This window comes from Pipra filicauda, unplaced genomic scaffold (assembly GCF_003945595.2).
Source record: "Pipra filicauda isolate LSUMZ 115617 unplaced genomic scaffold, ASM394559v2 scaffold548_size709544_pilon, whole genome shotgun sequence".
NCBI classification, from domain to species: domain Eukaryota; kingdom Metazoa; phylum Chordata; class Aves; order Passeriformes; family Pipridae; genus Pipra; species Pipra filicauda.
In genome coordinates this window covers 648,809-671,280 of record NW_024104696.1, presented here as the reverse complement: position 1 = coordinate 671,280, position 22,472 = coordinate 648,809, and the positions used below count along the sequence as shown (strand labels likewise).

The window sequence follows — 22,472 nt, the reverse complement described above, 5'->3', positions numbered from 1 at the left end:
TTGGTTTAGAGATGAGGAACCCACCTGTGGGAATGGAGTGACCAACCCCAGGAGGAAATTTGCCTTTTCCAAGGGATTCCTGGCATCCCAAATTGTTTCTGGGGGGGTTTTGATTGTAGAAAAACATCATTCCAGTAGGTGTCAAACACAGCAGTCCATGCTTTTTGAAGAAATAATCACAAATGGTGCCTGGGGTGTGGATTTTCCCTCGTTTTATCTGTTCTCCTCCAGCAGCTGAGTCAACGTTTTTTGAACAAATCATCACAAATTGTGCTCGGGATGTGGATTTTCCCTCATTTTATCTGTTCTCCTCCAGCAGTTGAGTCTTTGTCTCACCTTGTGGACTTTTTTTCCTCATGTTGGCACAGCCCACAGTCATTCCCTCCCAGCTGGGGCTTGGATTTGAGGTGCAGGAGTGGCAGAGGCCCCGCTGACACGTTTAAAGCCCCTCCGTGGTTTAGTCACCGTTCACTGTTCCCCTTCTCTTTTCCAGGTTTATCCAGGAGATCGAGTTTGCCATGGAGCTTGGCCCAGCCAAGCAGTGCCCCCTCAGGGAGTTCCTCACCATGTACATCAAGAACATCTTCCTCAACCAGGTGCTGGCTGAGATCAACAAGGAGATCGAAGGCGTCACCAAGGCGTCGGACCCGCTCAAGATCTTGGCCAACGCGGACACCATGAAGGTCCTGGGGGTGCAGAGGCCTCTGCTGCAGGTAAGGGCTGAGGGACCTGTCAGCACATCCCTGACTGGCCATGTCTAGCCAGGACCTGGCTCTGTGTCCAGTGAGGAGGGACGTGGAGCTGCTGGAGAGAGTCCAGAGGAGGCCCTGGAGCTGCTCCCAGGGCTGGAGCTCCTCTACTCTGGAGCCAGGCTGGGAGAACTGGGAATGTTCCCCTGGAGAAGAGAAGGCTCCAGGGAGAGCTGAGAGCCCCTTGCAGGGCCTAAAGGGGCTCCAGGAGAGCTGGAGAGGGACTGGGGACAAGGCCTGGAGGGACAGGACACAGGGAATGGCTTCTCAGTGCCAGAGGGTAGAGTTAGATGGGATATTGGGAAGGAATTGCTGGCTGGGAGGGTGGGGAGGGGCTGGAATGGATTTCCCAGAGAAGTTGTGGCTGCCCCTGGATCCCTGGAAGTGTCCAAGTCCAGGATGGAGCAACGTGGGATAGTGGAAGGTGTCCCTGCCCATGGCAGAGGTGGAACTGGAGGTTTTTAAGGTCCCTTCCCACCCAAGCAATCGTGGGATTCCATGATTCTGGAACCAGGCTGGGAGAGCTGGGGGGGTTCACCTGGAGAAGAGAAGGCTGCAGGGAGACCTGAGAGCCCCTTACAGGGCCTAAAGGGGCTCCAGGAGAGCTGGAGAGGGACTGGGGACAAGGGGCTGAAGTGCCAGGTCAATGGGAAATCACTTCCCGCTGCCCGGGATAGGTGGGATATTGGGGAGAAAGATTTCCATGTTCCTCCCTTAGAAGTTCTGGGGACTCCTGCCAGTCACAGAGCTGTGTAATGGGACTAAACACACATTCCCAGCTCCCAGGAGGAGCAGAGGTGGGATCTGCTGCCTCCTGAGTGCGGGGTGTTGGTGGCTGATGTGACACCGGGGCAGCTCCGGGGCTCCCTCCGATATGAGGAATGGGAGGGATCTGGCTCTGGGGGTCAAGGATTTATACAAGAAGTATCTTTTGAAACAGCTTTTTTGGGCTCTGGTGTGGAGCAATGCTAACAGCAACAACCACAGGTCTCATCCCAGCTCCAGGCATAACAGGACAGTGTGGAATCTCACCCCAGAATTCGGGATTTTACGTGTTGCCTGGAACTGAAACGAAAGAACTGACTCTTGCTGTTGTTTGTTTCAAGCTCTTTTAGCCCTTAATTATTATTATTTAGTAATATCAATATTAATTATTATTATTATAATCCTTAATTATTCCCTCTGATCTGTAAAATCATCTCTTCAGGCATGGGTAAAACCTGCAGAGTTCTAAGGAAGCAGCTCACAGCTCCCAAGGTTTATCTGATCACTTTTAAGGTTTATCCCAGTTTATAACTGTAAAAAACAGGTATCTTATGGCTACATAGAGTAATAGTAATGACTGTTCTTGCTGTTATTATTTTGGGGAGTTTCCAGGATTTTTCATGGATTAATAGTCACTAAATCTGTGCCTGTCTGGGCACAGCAGGTGTGGGATGGACCGTGGAAGTTGTAAACCTCAGAAATTTGTTCGGGATCCTTAATGGAATAATATGGATTCTGGCTTCATTTGTAGCCAGGAAAATATATCCTATAATCTCAATATATATCCTTAAAGTTCATTGGGGTTGAAGAGTCAGAATGGCTTGGAATTTTCTCCTCCAGTTCCTAGAATTTGTTTCTCGTGGTGGACGGAGATCGCTTTGAACTGGAATTATTTTTGGTCACAACAAGCAAGTTCTGCTTGTTCCCCACATTGCAGAAGGGTAATTTTGTGAAAGAGAAGAAAAAAATGCTGCCTCTTTGCACCAAATCATCCCAAATAGCTCCCTACACTAATTTTATGGAGACAAGAAATAAAAAGGCTGTTTCTGCATCGACAGAAGGAGCCTGAAATCTTTGGCCTCGTCACCCCCTGGGTGGGATGGAAGTGTGGGGAGCAGGGAGTAAGTGAACCTGGCACTTCTCTCCCTGCTTTTCCCTGCCTTGTGGCATTCCTGGAGGGGTTTGTGGTTCAACCATCCCACTCTTTGCTATCCTGAGGATCTTTCTGAAGCTCCTCCAGCCCGGAGCCGCCGCTGTGATTTGAACACGACTCGAGAATTTATCAGCCCCCGCTGCACAGGCTGATAAAGCTGCTTGGGGATGACTATCAGCACATGTTTGGAACTGAATTAGTTTGGAGATAAGAGGTTTTGTAGCACCCTCTGCCATCGTGTCCTCAGCCCGTTCCTGTAAAGATTATCCTTTAGAAAAATCACCCTCTGGAAATATTGCATTTTGCTGGGCTCGTTTTCCATTCTGCCATCCTTGAATGTAAAATTGGGTAAACCTGTTTGCAGAGTGACTGAAAAACCATGAAACTAATTTGTCTCTGAATTATTCTGCATTCAATTCCAGGCTGTAATTGTTTGACTCAATCCTAAATTAGGCTACAAGGACCCTCTTCCAGCCTATTCTTGTACGGTTCATGTCGAGGTGATAAATCTTCCCACCTGGGTGGTCACTGCCAACACTGGCCTTAAAACTCCACTGCCCTGTCTCCAAAATTATGCAAATTGCTTCAATCTTCCCCCTCTGAGTGGGATTTTCCCCTCAAGCATCCCTGTCATGTTGTTCCTTATCTCAGTGTGGAGTAGATGACGCACGTGAAGGTTTTCTGGCCAAGCTCCAATGGCCTAAAATCCATCAAAAAACCTCCTTAGAAAGTCAGAGTTTTCAGAGTGACTGAAAAACCACAAAACTAATTTGTCTCTGAATTATTCTGTATTCAATTCCAGACTGTAATTGTTTGACTCAATCCTAAATGAGGCTACAAGGACCCTCTTCCAGCCTGTTCTTGTACGGTTCACGTCGAGGTGATAAATCTTCCCACCTGGGTGGTCACTGCCAATACTGGCCTTAAAACTCCACTGCCCTGTCTCCAAAATTATGCAAATTGCTTCAATCTTCCCCCTCTGAGTGGGATTTTCCCTCCCAAACATCCCTGTGATGTTTTTCCTTTTCTCAGTGTGGTGTAGATGACGCACGTGAGGGTTTTCTGGCCAAGCTCCAACCACTGAAAATCCATGAAAAAAACTCCTTCAAAAGTCAGAGTGTGCAGCTGTTTTGCAGGATAATGACTTGCTGGAGCTGATTTTCCCAGGTATCCCACACATAAAGTTGAAATCACTGGATTGTGACTTTCCAAGGAGTCATCCCTGGAAGCTTTGGCATGTTTTCTTCCTGTCAAATTAGCATTTATTAAGAAGAAGGATGGTCCCAGAATCTGAGTGTCTCCCCAGTGGTGATGGCTCCATGCTTTGATGGCCACTGGATGTTGTTATTAATTAGTGTAAACCAATTAGTTGTCATTCCAGGCTGGCTCCCAGCCCTCACAATCCATTAAGGAGTGGGCAGGGCTGATCCAATTGGGTTTTTCCCATTCAAGGAGAATTTTAAGGAACCACCCATGGTTCTGATCCTCATATTTCAATTTATTTTTTTTTTTTTTGGTGTCTATAACCAAGGGCTTTGTAGATGTTTTTATCTCTTGTTTATGTTTCCATTGCACACCCAACGTGTCGAGAGGTTCAAACCCACCAACTTCTCGCAGAATTTCTTGCCAAATCTCCTTTTTCGGTTTAAAAGGAGAGGCAAAATCACCTCCCTGCGCAGAGGCTGAATCTCCCTTTTGCTTTCAGTATTTCCTTAGATAATTTTTCCTCTGGGGGGGAACATTTAGTGCAGTCACTGCCTTTTGTGGGAGCTTTTAAAGGCTCCTGTGCCAGCCACGTGCAGGCGTGTGAATTCTCCGCCGAGGCTGATGTGGAGCTCTGTAAAAGCAATTCCTGCCTTTAGGCCAAGCTGTGCTGGCAGGGCTTCCATTTGGTTTAAAAATCAAGTGTGACTTGCACGTTCAGTACGTTTTCAGTTATTTTTTGTCTCTTCGGAGCTGGGAAAGCAAAGTCAGGTTTCCATCCCACGGATGTGGCTCAGGTTTGACCTGAAGGAAACTCTCCCGTGTTTGAGGTCTCTCTGTCCTCTTCATCCCTGCAGTCAGGGGTGTTTCTTCTGGGGCCAGAGGGGCTGGAGAGCAGCCAGGCAGGAAGGGAGCTGGGAGTTGGGCTGGGCAGGGAGCTGAAGAGGAGCCCGAGTGTGGCCAGGGGGGCAAGAGGGCCAAGGGCTGCTGGGCTGGCTGAGGAAGAGTGTGGCAGCAGGAGCAGGGCAGGGCTTGTGCCCCTGGGCTGGGCGCTGGGGAGGCCACCCCTGGAGTGCTGTGTCCAGCTCTGGGCCCTGAGCTCAGGAAGGCCCTGGAGGGGCTGGAGCAGGGGCAGAGAAGAGCAGCGAGGCTGGGGAAGGGACTGGAGCCCAAGTGCTGGGAGGAGAGGCTGAGGGAGCTGGGGGGGCTCAGCCTGGAGAGGAGGAGGCTCAGGGGAGACCTCCTCACTCTCTGCAACTCCCTGCCAGGAGGGGGGAGCCGGGGGGGGTCGGGCTCTTTTCCCAGGCAACCATCAGCAAGACAAGAGGGCTCGGTCTCAAGCTGTGCCAGGGGAGGTTTAGGTTGGATATCAGGAAGAATTTCTTTGCAGAGAGGGTGCTCAGCCATTGGAATGGGCTGCCCAGGGAAGGGGGGGATTCTCCGTCCCTGGAGGTGTTTAAGGACAGACTGGATGTGGCATCAGTGCCATGGGCTGGGAACCACGGCGGGGTTGGATCAAGGGTTGGGCTGGATGATCTCGGAGGGCTTTTCCAACTCGGCTGATGATGTGATTTTGTGATTCCTTGGGTGGGTGAGTCTTGTGTTGGAGTTGCCCAAAATCTGTGTAACCCTCATTTGTTCAGCGCTGAATCATTGAATCATAAACCAGTTTGGGCTGGAAGGGACCTTAAAGGCCATTTAGTCCAACCCCCTGCAACGAGCAGGGGCATCTTCCACTAGATCATGTTGCTCAGAAAGTGGCCTTGAACACTTCCAGTGAGAGTTGGGTGCAGAATGTCTCGGATGATGGTCCTGCCTGGACCCACCAACTTTTATTTACCTCAACAGGTGTCTGTGAGGGTGGTGGGGCCCTGGCACAGGTTGCCCAGAGAAGCTGTGGCTGCCCCTGGATCCCTGGAAGTGTCCAAGGCGAGACTGGAGCAACCTGGGCTAGTGGAAAATGTTCCTGCCCACAGCAGGGGGTGGAACTAAATGATCTTTAAGGTCCCTTCCAACCCAAACTATCCTGTGATTCCATGAAGGGGCCTTTGCTGTCGTGGTATTTCCTGTGTTCACCCTCACCCTGGGCTGTGCAGCTGCTTTCCAGTGACAGATCACTAAAATCACTAAAACTTCCCCATGGTTAATTTTCTTTTTATCTTTTTTTTCTTGCTGTTGTTTTTTTTCCCCCAGAAACTGGGAGTAAACCACATGTATGTACCCCCAGCCTCGATCACAGGCCTTGACTGATTCTTTTAATCAACCAGACAGCTCAAACAGGCTCCCTCAGCAGTGACACTGGGCTCATTTTGCCTCACAGGGCTGGTGTCACACCCAGCCCCTCTTATCTCTCTGTCCACAGAAGCCACTTAGCCTGGTCACCTTCCTGTTTGGTTAAAGCTGGAGCTGCACGTTCCTCATTTGCAACCTCTTAAACATCCCTGGCAGAAGAGCAGGTCCTTGGGATGAGAAGACAGAGCAGCTTTTCCCAAAATTAAGTGTAGATCCAGCTACCACAGAAGTGTCACTTCCCCCAGGTTTCCTCTTTCCCTCCAGCTCCTTTTCTTTCCAAGGTGTTCCTGCAGTTTTAAACCAGCGTTTAAAACTGGTTTAAAACCCTAATCCCAACCCTACTCTGTGGTTGTTCCTGTGGTGGATGGCCTGGGGTGTCCAGGAGCTCTGAACATCCACAGCCTGCAAAGGCAAAGCCCAATAAACTTCATTTAAAGGAGATTTGTATCAATCCCATCCCCAGCATTCCTTCAGGAATTTTTTTCATAAATCACGGGATGTTTTGGGTCGGAAGGGACCTTAAAGCCCATCCTGTCCCACCCCCTGCCATGGGCAGGGACACCTCCCACTACCCCTGGTTGCTCCATCCTGGCCTTGGACACTTCCAGGGATCCAGAGGCAACCAAAACTTCCAGAAATGACCCATCCACACCTTCTCTGGGAAACCCAGTTCTTCCATAGCTGTCTTTTCCCTAGGAAAGTCGAATTCCTTGCTTTTTCCCAACACAGCAGTGGTAGAGTTTGGGGTGTTGGTCGGGCTGGTTTGGACCCTCTGCACCTTTCATCTGCAGTTTTTGTCTCTCTATCACAACAACTCAGATATTTTTCCCTTCCCTTGGCTTGTTTTGCTCCATGAATCCCAAATCCATCCCACAGTCTCACATCCCATGCCATAGATGGCTTCAAGAGCAGAAAACCTCCCTGTGTTCTCACCAGGCTCCTTCCCATTCCCACTATTTCCCTTATTTTTATTATTTGAAGCCTGGGCCCGTTCGGTCGAGGAAGAAAAACTCTTTAATTCCTAGTTTTCGAAACTAATTTTAGAAATTAGGAATTTTTCCTGATCACAAGTGCTGGATGAGAAGAGCCATCCCATTATAAATTAGTGATGGCCACGTTATCGAGTTGTCAGAGCTAATCCATCCTCTTTTTGAAGCTGTTCAAAGGACTAATCCTTATAAAACTCGTTTTTCCACGCAAAGTTCATTTTTATAATTACTCCCTCCACACACACACACGCTGTGTGTGGTGAGGGGGAGGGATGAGGCACTTCCAGCTCGAAAATGCCTTTTATTCCTCCTTTTCTTGCTGCTTTTTCTGCCTCCCTCCCCTCTCAGAGGTTTAATTTTAAAAGTGCACTTTTAAAAATCGTGGCGAACAAAAGGGACATTAATCTATTGTTAAAAAGAAAGGTGTAAAGCTCTTTATTTTTTTTTTTAATCTGTGTGTGCCAGGGCTGCAGAGGAGTAGTGGAATTTTGGAGGCAGGGACTTGTCAACAGGAGAATTCAAACCTCACCAGCAGAGTTGCAGTTGGAATATGGTGGGTTTTCCCCTGGAAGAGGAGAAGTTTCTTCCCAAAGTGTATAAACTCATAAATTTGAAGGTTCATAGCACCTTAATTTACATCTGAAAGAACATCTGAAAGAACAGGAAAGGGAAAGTTTCCCCTCTTGCTTCTAATCTGTAAATAGACCCTTTCCATTTGAAAAAATAAAATCCAATAAAATTACAGTTTTGCTCCTGCACACACAAAGCTGCCAGAAAAGTGATTTTTTTGCAAATTACCTGCTTTTGTGGTGTGATTTTTTGCTTTCTGTGAACTTCCCTGTGCAGGAGGGGAAAGTTTTTCCCTCACACTCTGAAGCTTTGGGGTTTCCCCAATTCTGGTCATCGTGGAGCTGATCCAGGGAATTTCAACCATTGGGATGGGCTCTTTAATTAAAATATTCAGGGAAATTTGAAAAAATAAAATCCAATAAAATTACAGTTTTGCTCCTGTACACACAAAGCTGCCAGAATAGTGATTTTTTTTTGCAAATTTCCTACTTTTATGCTTTATTTTTTTGCTTTCTGTGAACTTCGCTGTGCAGGAGGGGAAAGTTTTTCCCTCACATGGTGAAGCTTTGAGGGGTCCCAGATTCTGGTCATGGTGGGGCTGATCCAGGGAATTTCAACCACTGGGATGGGCTCTTTAATTAAAATATTCAAAGAAATTTGTAAAATAAAATTACAGTTTTGCTCCTGTTTTTCCCTCACACTCTGAAGCTTTGGGGTTTCCCCAATTCTGGTCATTCTGGTGGGTCTGATCCAGGGAATTTCAACCACTGGGATGGGCCCTTTAATTACAATATTCAGGGAAGTTTGAAAAATAAAATCCAATAAAATTACAGTTTTGCTCCTGCACACAAAGCTGCCAGAAAAGTGATTTTTTTTGCCAATTACCTGCTGTTGTGGAGTGATTTTTTGAAAAAATTACCTGCTTTTGTGCTTTATTTTTTTGCTTTCTATGAACTTCCCTGTGCAGGAGGGGAAAGTTTTTCCCTCACATGGTGAAGCTTTGGGGTTTCCCCAATTCTGGTCATCGTGGAGCTGATCCAGGGAATTTCAACCACTGGGATGGGCTCTTTAATTAAACTATTCAGGGACCTTGCAGAGCACATGAAAACATAGTCAATGATACAATTCTACTGGAATTTATTTAATTAATTAGCTGCTGGTTATTGGAAAAGGTGAAGACAGGAGAGGATTGAAGGGCATTGAATTTTTGAGGGTCCTCGACTCCGATCTGGCCTGACCTCGGAGTCGGTGGAGGGTCCTGTCCGTGGGAGTGAGATGGGATCTGTCCCATCAGCTCCATGGAATGGCTGCATCACTCATTTGGAAGAGGAAAGGACAATCTGGGCATTCATCTGCATCCCACCCCTGGTGACAGGAACAGCAGCAGCCTCAGCAGCAGCTCCCCCCGAGTTCCCTGGGCTGGGAAAAAAAAACCCACATGTTTTTTGAAAGATTTGGGGCTTTTCTTTTGCTTTTCTTGTATTATTAATATTATATATTTATTTTATATTTTTATTATTTATATTACATAATGTATATTATAAATATATATTTTACATATAATATATATTATATATAATATATATAATATATTATATATATTATATATAATATATAATATATATAATATATTAGAATATATTATATATATTATATATTATATATATTATATATAATATGTTATATATAATATATAAAGTATATAATATATAATATATATAATATATATTATATATTTTTATATATACACATATATACATATATATTACATAATATATAATATTATATATTATTATAATATTATATATTATATTATTATATATTATTATAATATATATTATATATAATATATACATAATCTATTATATATTATATATATTATATATAATATATATAATATATATTATATATTTTTATATATTATATATAATATATATAATATATATAATATATAATAAATATATTATATATTTATATATATTTTATATATATTATATATTTTAAATATATAAAATATATATAATATATTAAAATAACATTATGATTAAAATTATTAAAATTGTATATTATATATTATACATTATATATGATTATATATTATATATTATAATGAGATATATAAAAATTACAATTAAATTATAATTATATATGAATTATATGTAATATATACAATACTTTATATATATAATTATAATATATAATATTATATATTTCAAAATTATATTATTAAAATATAATTAATATTGTTATAATAGAGTATATTATATTTTATATTATATTTTTATTATTTATCTATTTGTTTTCAATATTATATATTATAATATATATTTATAACTGTAATTTAAGGTTATTTCTGGATTCTTCCTCACTTGCCTTCTTTAGTTGAGTTGTGGTAGCATGAGGCTTCATCCTCCAGAGGAGAATTTTCCATCCATTAAAAATCATAAAAAAAAACCCAAAATAATGAGACTGGAGATCAACAAGTGATCACATTGAGGATTGGTGTTGATACACAAGGAGGACACAACCCAAAATCAGGCCAGGAGGGAGCAGGACATCGGTTCCCATCCCTACACTGATTTATTTTGTACATTCAACTGCTTGAAGGGGTTCCTTAAAACTCACCTCCAGGTCCAGCTTGTGAGAGAACCCTTTCCCTTTTTGTCCTGGACTCCGGAGGGATGGATGGGAATTTGGGAAGCAGCCAGTTGGGAAGTTCATGGCAGCACAAAGGGCGGGTTTGTTGTGCAACTTGGGCCCGGATCTGGGCTTGGTTTTCTTTTCCATCTGATCTTGCTCCCAAAAAAATTCCCTCATCCTACTTTGTGCTGTGGAGTGGGAGATGCATAAATATGGATTGACCCTGTGTTGCAGTAACACATCTCCCCTTTTAACCACTTAATGTTTAAAATTCCTTTTTTCTCCCCAAAAAATTCCCCTATTTTTTACTCGGTAGCCATCCCAAAATGTCCAGCTGCTTCCTGCCCTGTGCAAACCCCAGATAGGATGATGGTCCCGTTTCTTCACTGTTTGATGCCTGTTCCCCATCGTGCCTGGCCCTGTTTTTTCTGGATGAGAAGGGAAATGTTTGTCCTACGTAGGAATAAACCAAAACTCCAAGGAAGCACTGACTGAGTGAACAAATTCCTCCAGCTGGAGGTGTGTTGGGGAGGGAGGTGGCTCGTGGGTGAGTGGGACACGGAGTGAAAATGTCCTCCCTTTTTCAGGCAGGGTGTTCTGTGCAACAGAGATCCTGCTCCGAGACAAGAGTTTGGCCAAAAACAAATTAAATTTCTCAAGGGTATTCAGTTGTCTCTTCACCTGGAGGGGAGTGGAGGAAATTCCTTTTGGAATGCAGCCACATCCTCAACCTGCTTTGTGCTGCTGGAGTGGGAGATGCATAAATATGGATTGACCCTGTGTTGCAGTAAAACATCTCCCCTTTTAACCACTTAATGTTTAAAATTACTCTTTTCTTCTAAAAAAATTCCATATTTTTTACTCAGTAGCCATCCCAAAATGTCCAGCTGCTTCCTGCCCTGTGCAAATTCCCAATGGGATCAAATCGTGCCTGGCCCTGTTTTTTCTGGATGAGAAGGGAAATGTTTGTCCTACGTAGGAATAAACCAAAACTCCAAGGAAGCACTGACTGAGTGAACAAATCCCTCCAGCTGGAGGTGTGTTGGGGAGGGAGGTGGCTCGTGGGTGAGTGGGACACGGAGTGAAAATGTCCTCTCTTTTTCAGGCAGGGTGTTCTGTGCAACAGAGATCCTGCTCTGAGACAAGTGTTTGGCCAAAAACAAATTAAATTTCTCAAGGGTGTTCGGTTGTCTCTTCACCTGGAGGGGAGTGGAGGAAATTCCTTTTGGAATGCAGCCACATCCTCAACCTGCTTTGTGCTGCTGGAGTGGGAGATGCATAAATATGGATTGACCCTGTGTTGCAGTAAAACATCTCCCCTTTTAACCACTTAATGTTTAAAATTACTCTTTTCTTCTAAAAAAATTCCATATTTTTTACTCAGTAGCCATCCCAAAATGTCCAGCTGCTTCCTGCCCTGTGCAAATTCCAAATGGGATGATGGTCCCGTTTCTTCACTGTTTGATGCCTGTTCCCCGTCGTTCCTGGCCCTGTTTTTTCTGGATGAGAAGGGAAATGTTTGTCCTACGTAGGAATGAACCAAAACTCCAACCAAGCAGTAACTGAGTGGTAACCTGGTGGTAACTGAGCTACTTCTGTGAGGAACTGAGTGAAATTTGCTGCCATTAATTGCAGCATCTTGACGTTGGAGATTAATTTCTTCTCCGCTCTCTCTGGCATTTCCAAGCGCTCTGCCAGAGGCAAGGGGACAACGGGAGGGATCTCCAGTGCCACCTGCCTTCCAGAAAAGCTTGGAATTCATCCCCATCGCTGGCTGGCAGTGTCCCTCCTCCGAGCAGGGGAGATCTCACAGATATGACAACATCCAGGAGACAAATGATCTCCATTCGGAGCTAATTTCTGTTTCCCAGCAGGGCTTTGCCGTGACCCCGCTGGGTTTGGAAGTGCTGCTGTTTGGTTAATAGAGGAATGTTTTGTGGATGGCTCTATCCCTGCTCTGCTGGTGCCAAGTTTGGCTTCCTCTGCTCCCTAAATGGGTTTATTCACAGGACGAGGACTCCGCTGTCGTTAGCGCAGGGAAATAACGGGTGGAACAACAGGCTCGTTCCCGGCCATCCAGAACTGCCTGGGAGGCCTCTGGGAGATGGGCTGCAGGGAGCCATCTGCCTGGGAAGGGGAGATGGGGCTGGCAGGAAACCATGTCCCAGTTCCACACGGGAAGGGAAGATCTATGGATGCATTTGCGGAGCGGGAGCCGCTCGTTCCGGCGCTGCCCGGGGGTTGAGGGGTGGCTGTTACTGCTCATCCCTCATCATGAACTCACCCAGTGGGGGTTTCATTCCCTGATTTGTGCACAGGCACCCTGAGCTGCCCTTAAATTGGTCAGTTTGAACCCTGCTTGTGCCACAAGAGTAACTGCAAAAAAAGCAAACCATCAGAATTAATGAAATGAGAGATTTTTTTTAACCCTCTGCTTCCTGTGGCAGGACAAGAGACCAAATTGGGAAGTTCTGCATAATGACAAGGGTTTCCTAAAAATTACAGTTTTGGGGTTTTTTTTTTTGCCTGCTAGAGTGGGATTTGGGGAGGAAAAGGCAACAACTGCCTGTGCTGTGTTTTGGAAAGGTGGTTTTGCTGTCACTCAGGGCTTGGCTCCGACACAAATCCCCAGCTCCCTCCAGGTGGTTGTTAAACTGCTGAGGGGCTCATGGAGTTGTTTGTCCTCCTTGCCAGGAGCTCAGGGGAGTGGAAATGCTCATCCTGGGGAACTGGGAAGTGTAACGGACTCATCTGTTGCTTCTTTGAGTTTAATTTGGTTTTTTGGATGAATGTTCAGGTGTTTGGGAAAGCCCTGATGAAATCCCACGGCAGCAAAGTTGGGGTGGGAATGCAGGAAAGGTGCCCTTGACATGTGGAATTCAGGCTTTACCTTTGCACTGCAAGGGCCTGGAGGGACAGGGCAAGGGGGGGGTTTTCATTTCCTAGTTTGTGCAGAAACATTAAATTGGTCAGTTTGAACCCTGCTCATGCCACCAGAGTAACTGCAAAAAAAAAGAAAACCATCAGAATTAATGAAATGAGAGATTTTTTTAACCCTCTGCTTCCGGTGGCAGGACAAGAGACAATTCTCTTTTCTTAATTTCCAGCTTAGGAAGTTTTGCATAATGACAAGAGCTTCCTAAAATTAAAATTTGGTGGGGGTTTTTTGCCTCCTAGAATGGGATTTGGGGGGAAAGGGCAACAACTGCCTGTGCTGTGTTTTGGAAAGGTGGTTTTGCCGTCGCTCAGGGCTTGGCTCTGCCATAAATCCCGAATTCCTTCCAGCTGGTTGTTAAACTGCTGAGGGCTCATGGACAAACAACTGTTTGTCCTCCTGGCCAGGAGCTCAGAGGACTGGAAATGCTCATCCTGGGGAACTGGGAAGTGCAACGGGGTCACTTGTTTTGTGGTGATCTCTTACATTTGCCTGAGTTCCAGCTGAACTCAGCCCATCGTGTGGTGAATTTAGACATCAGAGTCTTTGCCCTGGTGTCCACAGCACAAATCCAGGGGCACAACATCATCATCATCTTCAGGGCCTCAGCCCACCAAGCTTTTCTCCATCTATTTTTTTTCCCAAATCCTTTTGTTTTTTCCTCACTCAGCTGCTCTTTTCATGGTCGCTGTGCCTTCCCCTCCCGGGGCTGCCCCCTCTGCAGTAGGTCATTTTGAACAGATAACTGTGTTTTAAATGCAAAAACCAGCACAGGGAGTATCCATAAAAACAAACCAGATGGGTTTTGTTCTCCAAACGTTTGTTAAAACGCTCTGGGACTGATGGGCTGTTTCTGAGCATCATTAATTCCGTGGCCCACGTGCAGTTTGTGCAGTTTGTCTCATGAAGCAGCTGCTAACGATGCTGGCCAGGCTGATGGATCCAGGGGCTGATTGCAAGGGGCTGAGGTTGCCCAAGGCCAAGGGCCGGGTCCTGCCCTTTGGCCACAAGAAGCCCCTGCAGCTGCAGGCTGGGCCAGAGGGGCTGGAGAGCAGCCAGGCAGGAAGGGAGCTGGGAGTGGGGCTGGGCAGGGAGCTGAAGAGGAGCCCGAGTGTGGCCAGGGGGGCAAGAGGGCCAAGGGCTGCTGGGCTGGCTGAGGAAGAGTGTGGCAGCAGGAGCAGGGCAGGGCTTGTGCCCCTGGGCTGGGCGCTGGGGAGGCCACCCCTGGAGTGCTGTGTCCAGCTCTGGGCCCTGAGCTCAGGAAGGCCCTGGAGGGGCTGGAGCAGGGGCAGAGAAGAGCAGCGAGGCTGGGGAAGGGACTGGAGCCCAAGTGCTGGGAGGAGAGGCTGAGGGAGCTGGGGGGGCTCAGCCTGGAGAGGAGGAGGCTCAGGGGAGACCTCCTCACTCTCTGCAACTCCCTGCCAGGAGGGGGGAGCCGGGGGGGGTCGGGCTCTGCTCCAGGGAACCAGCAGTAGGACAAGAGGGCACGGCCTCAAGCTGGGCCAGGGCAGGGGCAGGTTGGACATCAGAAGGAATGTTTTCCATGGAGAGTGCTCAGCCATTGGAATGGGCTGCCCAGGGAAGTGGGGGATTCTCCGTCCCTGGAGGTGTTTAAGGACAGACTGGATGTGGCATCAGTGCCATGGGCTGGGAACCACGGCGGGGTTGGATCAAGGGTTGGGCTGGATGAGCTCGGAGGTCCCTTCCAACCTGGCTGATTCTGGGATTCTATGATGTTCCAGAGCCAGGACTACAAAGGATTGGGAAAACCTGCCACTTGCCACACACAAAATAAATTATCACCTCGCCAGGAGCTTCCCTCTAATCAGGAGAGCCCTGGAAAACCCGGAGAAGAGCCACTTGTAGGAATATTCTGGGCAGGAGAAGGGGGAGAAATGTCAAGGCCGAGCTCTCATGGTACAAACTATGCTGGCAATGAATGGCTGTGCCTCCTTTTCCTTGCAAAAATGTCCATGGATTAATAAAGGGAGAGTGTTTGGCACTTTGAAGTGATAAACTGTTGTGGAGAGAGTGGATTAAAGGGGAAGAGCTAATGACTTTCCCTGTGTATGGAACACATTAAAAGCAGCAGGGAAGCTCCAGCTATTTTATCACCTCCCTAATGTCCCTGACAACATTCACTGGGGGGGGGGGAGTGAATGGATGGGAATCCATTTAGAGGAGTAAATTAAAATCCCTTAAAAAATGCCTTTAATAACAGCCCTGGAACTCAGCAGGATCAGAGATCCAGAAGAGCTGCTAAATTATCCAGTCCATCTCCCTGCCAAGGCACTGATATTCCTTATTATGCTGTTACTGCTGCATCATTCCAGGAGAATTTAAATGTCTCAAGTGCCAGAGCCTCAGATGGGAGAGGAAAATAAGGGCTGGAAGGTGGGACTGGCACAAACTTTCCCCCCTGTGGGCAACCAGATTTTTCCTTCCCTGCTCATCTGCACTGCACTGGGAATAAATCCTTATCCAAGTGATAACTTGTCTATTCCCTGCTTTTTGAGCTTGTAACCGGGGTCAGCTTGGGATCAGGGATGTGTGTTTGGTGGTTTGAAGACTATGGAATGGTGTCTCCTCCAGTGGATACTTCCAGGCTGTGATTTTTGGAGGTGGGACCACCTTGGCAGGGGGATTCTTGGTGGTTTTAGGGATGTGAAGCATCGGGAATGGGCTGCCCAGGGAAGTGGTGGGATCACCATCCCTGGAAGTGTTCAGAAACCACGTGGATGTGGCACCTGAGGACGTGGTTTAGCGGTGGGTTGGTGGTTGCACTCGATGATCTGAGAGGTCCTTTCCAACCTTCACCTTAATTGAATCCATTGAATCCTTCCCATTGAATCCAACCCTTTTTGTCCTGCTGGGAATCTCCTGGGCACGCTGGCTGTGAGGGTTGGTGTGCTGGGAATTCCTGGTTTGCCATGGGGAATTCAGGAGCTCGAGATAGTTTCGGTGTGTTTTGAGTGGACATTTTTGCTTTGCTGGCTCTGGAGAATCAAAATTCCACTGCTTTGAGATATTCCCGGGCCAGAGCTCCTGGGATGGGAAGGTGCTTTTTTGTTGGCTGGGGGTTTTTTTAAGCATAACTTGGGCATGGAGTTGTTTGGAGCTCAAAATCAGAATAAATACATGTGAGATGTGCAGCACAATCAGCCCTGGAAGTTCACCCGGTGATTTCTTCACCCGGCAATTCCTTCATCAAATCCCTGACTCCGGAATCTTTCAGGGAGGCACCTGTGCCTGATTTGGAGCCTCTCAGGGATGGAGGATCCAGGACCCCAAACTGTTAGTGTGGGTAATTACACTGTTAAAAAACACAAAGCTCATTTATGCTCTGCTCTGACCCATCTTCAGCTCCCATCTGCTTTGGAGCTCTGCCTTGGAAGGTTGGGATAAAGGAAATCAGGAGCTTGGAAAGTATTCCAAAGCCATAGGTATTCAGGAGGTCACAAAGAAAAGGATTTTTTTTCCCTTTTTCTGGGCTTATTTCTGAAGAGAAGAAGTGTCACAACCATCAAGTCCAGTTGCTCTGTAGGGCAGATCATGGAGTGGAGAATTTCTCCTTGGAAAAAGTTTTCCATGTGGAGTTACCTCCACATTATTCTGTCTTGGTGGTGGCAAAATTAGTTTCTGCTGGGACAAATCAGTTGCTGTGAGTGAAAATCAGCCCCCAGTGGTCACTCAGGACAGGGAAGAAGAGCTGAGTTGCAGCCCAGAGTTAAATCCGTGTCCTGCACGGTGTGGGAAACCACAGAGGGAGAGGTTGGCTGGTTCTGACCTGAGAGGCTGGAAAAGGGGGCTCAGTTTAATTGGAAATTGGGGGAATGAGCCAGGCTGGGAGAGCTGGGGGGATTCCTCTGGAGAAGAGAAGGGTCCAGGGAGAGCTGAGAGCCCCTGGCAGGGCCTAAAGGGGCTCCAGGAGAGCTGGAGAGGGACTGGGGACAAGGCCTGGAGGGACAGGACACAGGGAATGGCTTCCCAGTGCCAGAGGGCAGGGATAGGTGGGATATTGGGAAGGAATTGCTGGCTGGGAGGGCGAGGAGGGGCTGGAATGAATTTCTCAGAGAAGCTGTGGCTGCCCCTGAATCCCTGGAATTGTCCAAGGCCAGGTTGGACGGGGCTTGGAACAACCTGGAATAGTGGAAGGTGTCCCTGCCCATGGCAGGGAGTGGAAAGAGATGACCTTTCAGGTCCCTTCCAACCCAAACCATTCCATGAAAACCTGGAAGTTTGTGTAGCCTTGACCCATTGTTTTGAACTTCCACGTGTCGAGGATGGTTGGGAACCAACTTCCTTGTCCTGAAACTGCATTTTAAGGGATCTTTACAAACTCCCCTCCAGCTGGACTCTTTTACCTGGAGTGCTCTCCTGCTGTAAATGAATCCAGTCCTTTGGAAAACTCGCATGAGCCAATAATCCCAAAGGAATTATTGAAACAACATCTCCAGGTCTGCTTATCCTGTGTCAGCTGCGAGGGGACCCGCGTTGTTCCGTGGCTGAGCCTCCTTGTTACTGTGGGTTTGCTGGGTTTTTTTTAAAGCCTCCATTGAAGTGTCTCGCCACGAAATTATCCTTTGATCACATCCATTTGCTCTTAATGAACCCGGATGGGTCAGAGGCAACTGGGTTGTAACTCTGGGATAACACGAGCGCTGCCTTTCATTTTCCCGGCGCCGACTTTCAGAGGATTCCCCCGGCCCTGCTAACGAATCCAGCTGTCCTGGCAACACAGAGTGTCCCCAGAGGCTCGGGCAGATGTGTCAGGATTGCTTTGGAAGAGGCTAAGATGTCCCAGAAAAATAGCCCTTAAAGTGTCTGGCAGTGCCTCCTTTCATATGGTAATTTCCCTTTTTCGCCCCTCCCGTTTTTTTTTTTTAATCATCCCGGTGGCTTTGTGTTTCCCTGAAATCCAAAGGGTTTATTCCAAAATCCAAAGGTTTCATTGTGACATCCAGGCATTGGCAGGCTTCTCATGTTGCAGGGAGCAGAAATAAGTGGGAGAAGCCACGTAGAAACCAGCAATGCCTTGTCTTTTAATGCGAAGTTGTAGATTTTTAAGTTGTTACATGAAGCTGTGGATTTTTAAGGTGTTACATGAAGTTGTAGATTTTTAAGTTGTTACATGAAGTTGTGGATTTATAAGCTGTTTGTGTTTTTTTTAATGTTGAGTTCCGTAAAGAAACCGAGATGAGCTGGATCGAGACCAGGTTTGATTCCTCCTTGTATGGTTGCACGTCCAACCCAAGAGGTTTGTTGTCACCTGAGGGTCCTGGAAGATCCTTCTGGGTCTTCCTGAGGATCCTGGAAGATCCTGGACAGATCCTTCTCCTGATAAGCTACAAGAGTAGCTGAGGGAATTCAGAAGGATTGATATGGGGTGGGGTAACAGAGTTGGGGATGTGTAACTGCTGTGTTAAGGGTAAGGGATGTAATACAGCGACATTAAAATCTACAGTCACTACACAACTACTTCTAAAATCTACAGAAGTTAAAAAAAAACCAAAACAAACAACAGAAAGCTTTGAGGCATCAATCCCTTGGCTTCTGTTCCCTTTCCCAGAGCACAGTGATCGTGGAGAAGACGGTGCAGGACCTGATGAACCTGATGCACGACCTGAGCGCGTACTCGGATCAGTTCCTCAACATGGTGTGCGTGAAGCTCCAGGAGTACAAGGACACCTGCACCCTGGCCTACAGGTACCAAGGCTTGGAGACCAGTTCACCTGCTCTTGGCGTGTTGGGATTTTGCCCTGGGAAGGCAGGAGTCGCTTCTGGAATCGCCTGTGCCGGGATGGTCACGGAGGTTTCTTTCCAGGCGGGGGAAAAAAGCTGAAATAAGGATCCCGTGGAGGGTCTCGGCTTTATCCACATCACACCGTGGTTTAGGCTCTTGGAGTGTGGATGACAGTGGTGGTAGAGCTTGGAAACTAGTCCAGCTCTTGCCTTAAGCAGCTTCCAGGGCCTAAAGGGGCTCCAGCAGAGCTGGAGAGAGACTTGGGACAAGGCAGGGAGGGACAGGACACAGGGAATGGCTTCAAAGTGACAGAGAGTAGGAAGATTAGAGATTGGGAAGAAATCCTTGACTGAGGGTGGGGAGGCCCTGGCACAGGTTGCCCAGAGAAGCTGTGGCTGCCCCTGGATCCCTGGAAGTGTCCAAGGCCAGGTTGGAGCAACCTGGGAGAGTGGGAGGTGTCGGGGTTGGAACTGGATGGTCTTGAAGGTCCTTTCCAACCCAAACCACTCTGTGACTCTGTGATAAAAGGTCACCTCAGGTTGCAAACTGAGAGTATGAAGTCCCATCTTTAAACTAAACAGCTGTTTGTGGCTGTTACTCTCTTGTGAAGCAAATCAGGTTCTTCACTGGAGCATTTGCAAGGGATTCAGCTCAATTTGAATTAATTAAGTTGAGATCTGGGTACTCGGGTCTCATGGCACTGCAGGAATTTCAGTGTGGGAAGGAAATGGTTCTGAGTTACACCAGGGAAGGTTTAGATTGGATAATCAGGGGAAATGTCTTCCCTGAAAGGGTGGTCAGGCATTGGAAGGGGCTACCCAGGGCAGTGGTGGGGTCCCCATCCCTGGAGGGATTTAAAATCCATGTGGATGTGGCATTTGGGAATGTGGGTCATTGGTGGCCTTGGCAGTGCTGGGGGAGTGGGAGGACTCCATGATCTCAGAGGACTTTTCCAACTGGAACATTTCTAGGATTCTCTGATTCTGGGGATTAATAACCCTGTAAATCCACACACACTGGGTTTTGTGAACCCCTCCCAACACAATTCTGTAAATTTACTCTTTCAGGGGGGCCATCAAATGCTCCCTCCTTGCTCATCAGCATTTTAGGGATGATCCATCTCTAACTTCTTCCCTGGCCACGGTGTGGGAGCCGAAGGCAGCGTGATCCCACTGGACATGGGGTTGTTCCCTTGAAGCCCTTTGGGTATTTGATTTATCACAGTTTTCCTGTGTCACTGTCAATAAATACCTTCTTCTCTGTCCATCCCAGTATTCCAGCTGTAAAATGGCCCTCTCCCTGGAGAGGAGCACCAGGATCATGCAGGGATAAATAGTGCCATTGAAAGCCACTAAATGTGGGCAGTAATTGCTGCTCTCCATAATCCCCTTAATGGCTAATTGGGGCTTGCTCGTGGCAGGGGGAAGCTGAAAAAGCCCCTTGTGTTTCCTGAGCAAGGAATTCTTTCCCATTGCCTGGTTTCATTGAGGAAAAGCTTCATCTGCTGAGCAGCTCGTTATTATTATTAATAATAAACTTCGCCTGAACTCTCACAGGAATTGCTCCCTGCCCGTGGGCCATTGTCCAAAATGTTCCTTTTTTATAGGAAAACTTTGCTGCCTGGAGCCAGACAATAGATGTGATTTGTTTGGCTTGAACTCCAAGGTCCTTCCTTCCTTCCTGGTTTGTTTTTTTTTTGCTGGTGCCATTCCTGGCTTTGGCACCTGCTGAGGGAGTAATTAGGCCGGGCCTAATTTGGTGATCTCCTGATTACAAGCGGGAGGAGGAGGAGAAACAGGAAATGTTCTCGTTTTTGCTGCTGGCAAATGAGCGAGTGAAAATAGAAATAGAAATCCATATCCATTTCAAATGATGTGGAGGAGCAGAGCAAGCTCCCAGGTTTTGCTGGGCGGTTCCATCCGCAGGGATGTTGTGCCCTCTGCAGGGATCTCGGATCCCTACGGCTCCAGGCAGCCTCACCCTCTGCTCCAGGGTTTTTCCTTGGAGCTGAGCTGGGCAAATCTCGAAATTTAGTGGAGGGAGGGTTATTTTTAGCTGCGTAAAATCCGGATAAATTGATTTATCAGAGCTGGGAACTGATCTCCCGGAGCAAGGGAGCGTCTCTTCTTGGGATGTCAAGGCAGTGGGAATTTGGGAAGCCTGGGGATGTAGGATTTGCACGTGGCATTGGTTCCTTCCCCCTGTGTTTCTTCAAGGGGAATATGGACAAAAATGAGTGAAATGTGCTCAAGGAGAGGCTCCTCCAAGGGAGATTTTCTTTGTGGAGAAGCTCAGGAAGGACTGGAAGGAACAACACCAGGAAAGGCACAGCTGGGATTGTCCGTGTCCGAGTCCCATTTGGCTCCTATTCCTTAGGGATTATGAAAAGGGAAACCCAGCAGGGCTGGATATGAATGGCTTGGACATTTATCTAAGTAGCAACCCCGGGATTCCACGTTTTAATGGATGAGGAATTCCAGAAGTTTTGTGTTTAATGGAGGTGAGGTGTCTCCTGCAAAGTTACACATCCATCCAAATTCCAATTTCAACGTGACACAAACAAATGTTTTCCAGCTAATCCATAAGAGGGCTTGGGGATGAAAATGTCAATTAAAATGGGAGATAGAGCCCCAGAACCTCCTGCTGTGCTGGCAGTGCTTTTCTTCAGCCTTGTCCAGCCCCCACCCTTCAGCAGATTCCTGTGGAAGTGGCTCTCCTTGTGGGATAAAACCAGTTTTGTGAGGCTTTGGGAGGCACTAAAAGGCCATACAAGGTGTCACAGGGACAGGGAGAACCCTGACCAGTTCACAGTTGCTTCTTCACCTTTTCCAACACCCTTCTCAGACAACCTTGAGTGCTAAAACTAATCTTTTCCCGTGTCTTTCTGCAGGAATTGGCCAATATTTAGTTATTTCGTTGTCAGCTTTAGGCTCCACCCTGTGTGTCCACCCTCATCTTCATCCTCTCTCCCTTGAGCAACCATCATCTTGCACATTTTTCAGCCTGTTTGAAGGCTCTGAGTAAAGGCATCCCTCACCCAAACGAGCCTTTTTTTAGTCTCTGAAAAGAGGTGGATGCCCCCAAAAAGTGGTTCATCCTATTAAAAAGTGACTTAAACCCTCTGGAGGTGCTCAGCTCTCTCCATCAGCTTGTGGTGACCAAGCTGGACTCAGCCTAAATTTGTGCAGTGGGAAATAACTGGGCTTGGATCTCTCAAAACAGGGGAAATAATAAAAAACCAAACCTGACTGGAAATCTCTCCTGCTTTCCAGCCAGGCAAAATAAATCTAAACCCCCCTTTTTTTTTTTAATTGATAAGGAAACGAGGAGCAGATTAATTCATCCAAAAACGTGGGGTCTGTGGGCAGACAGGATTTCTTGATTCCCCCAGGGAATGCTGCTTCTTGTTGGCATCTTCCCCTTCTTGCTTTAA

General features: G+C 46.9%; 1 protein-coding gene across 1 annotated transcript in view; it reads left to right on the top strand.

Annotated features, from left to right (window-relative positions):
• Positions 1–461: 461 nt before the first annotated feature.
• Positions 462–22,472, top strand: part of LOC113995133 (exocyst complex component 4) — a gene marked incomplete at its 5' end in the record, with an annotated part of 76,931 nt that continues 54,920 nt past the window's right edge. Inside the window, 2 exons of the mRNA XM_027734908.2 lie at positions 462–713; positions 18,866–19,002. Of these exons, the coding sequence (XP_027590709.2) occupies positions 462–713; positions 18,866–19,002 (389 nt within the window). The remainder of the gene's footprint in view (positions 714–18,865; positions 19,003–22,472) is intronic.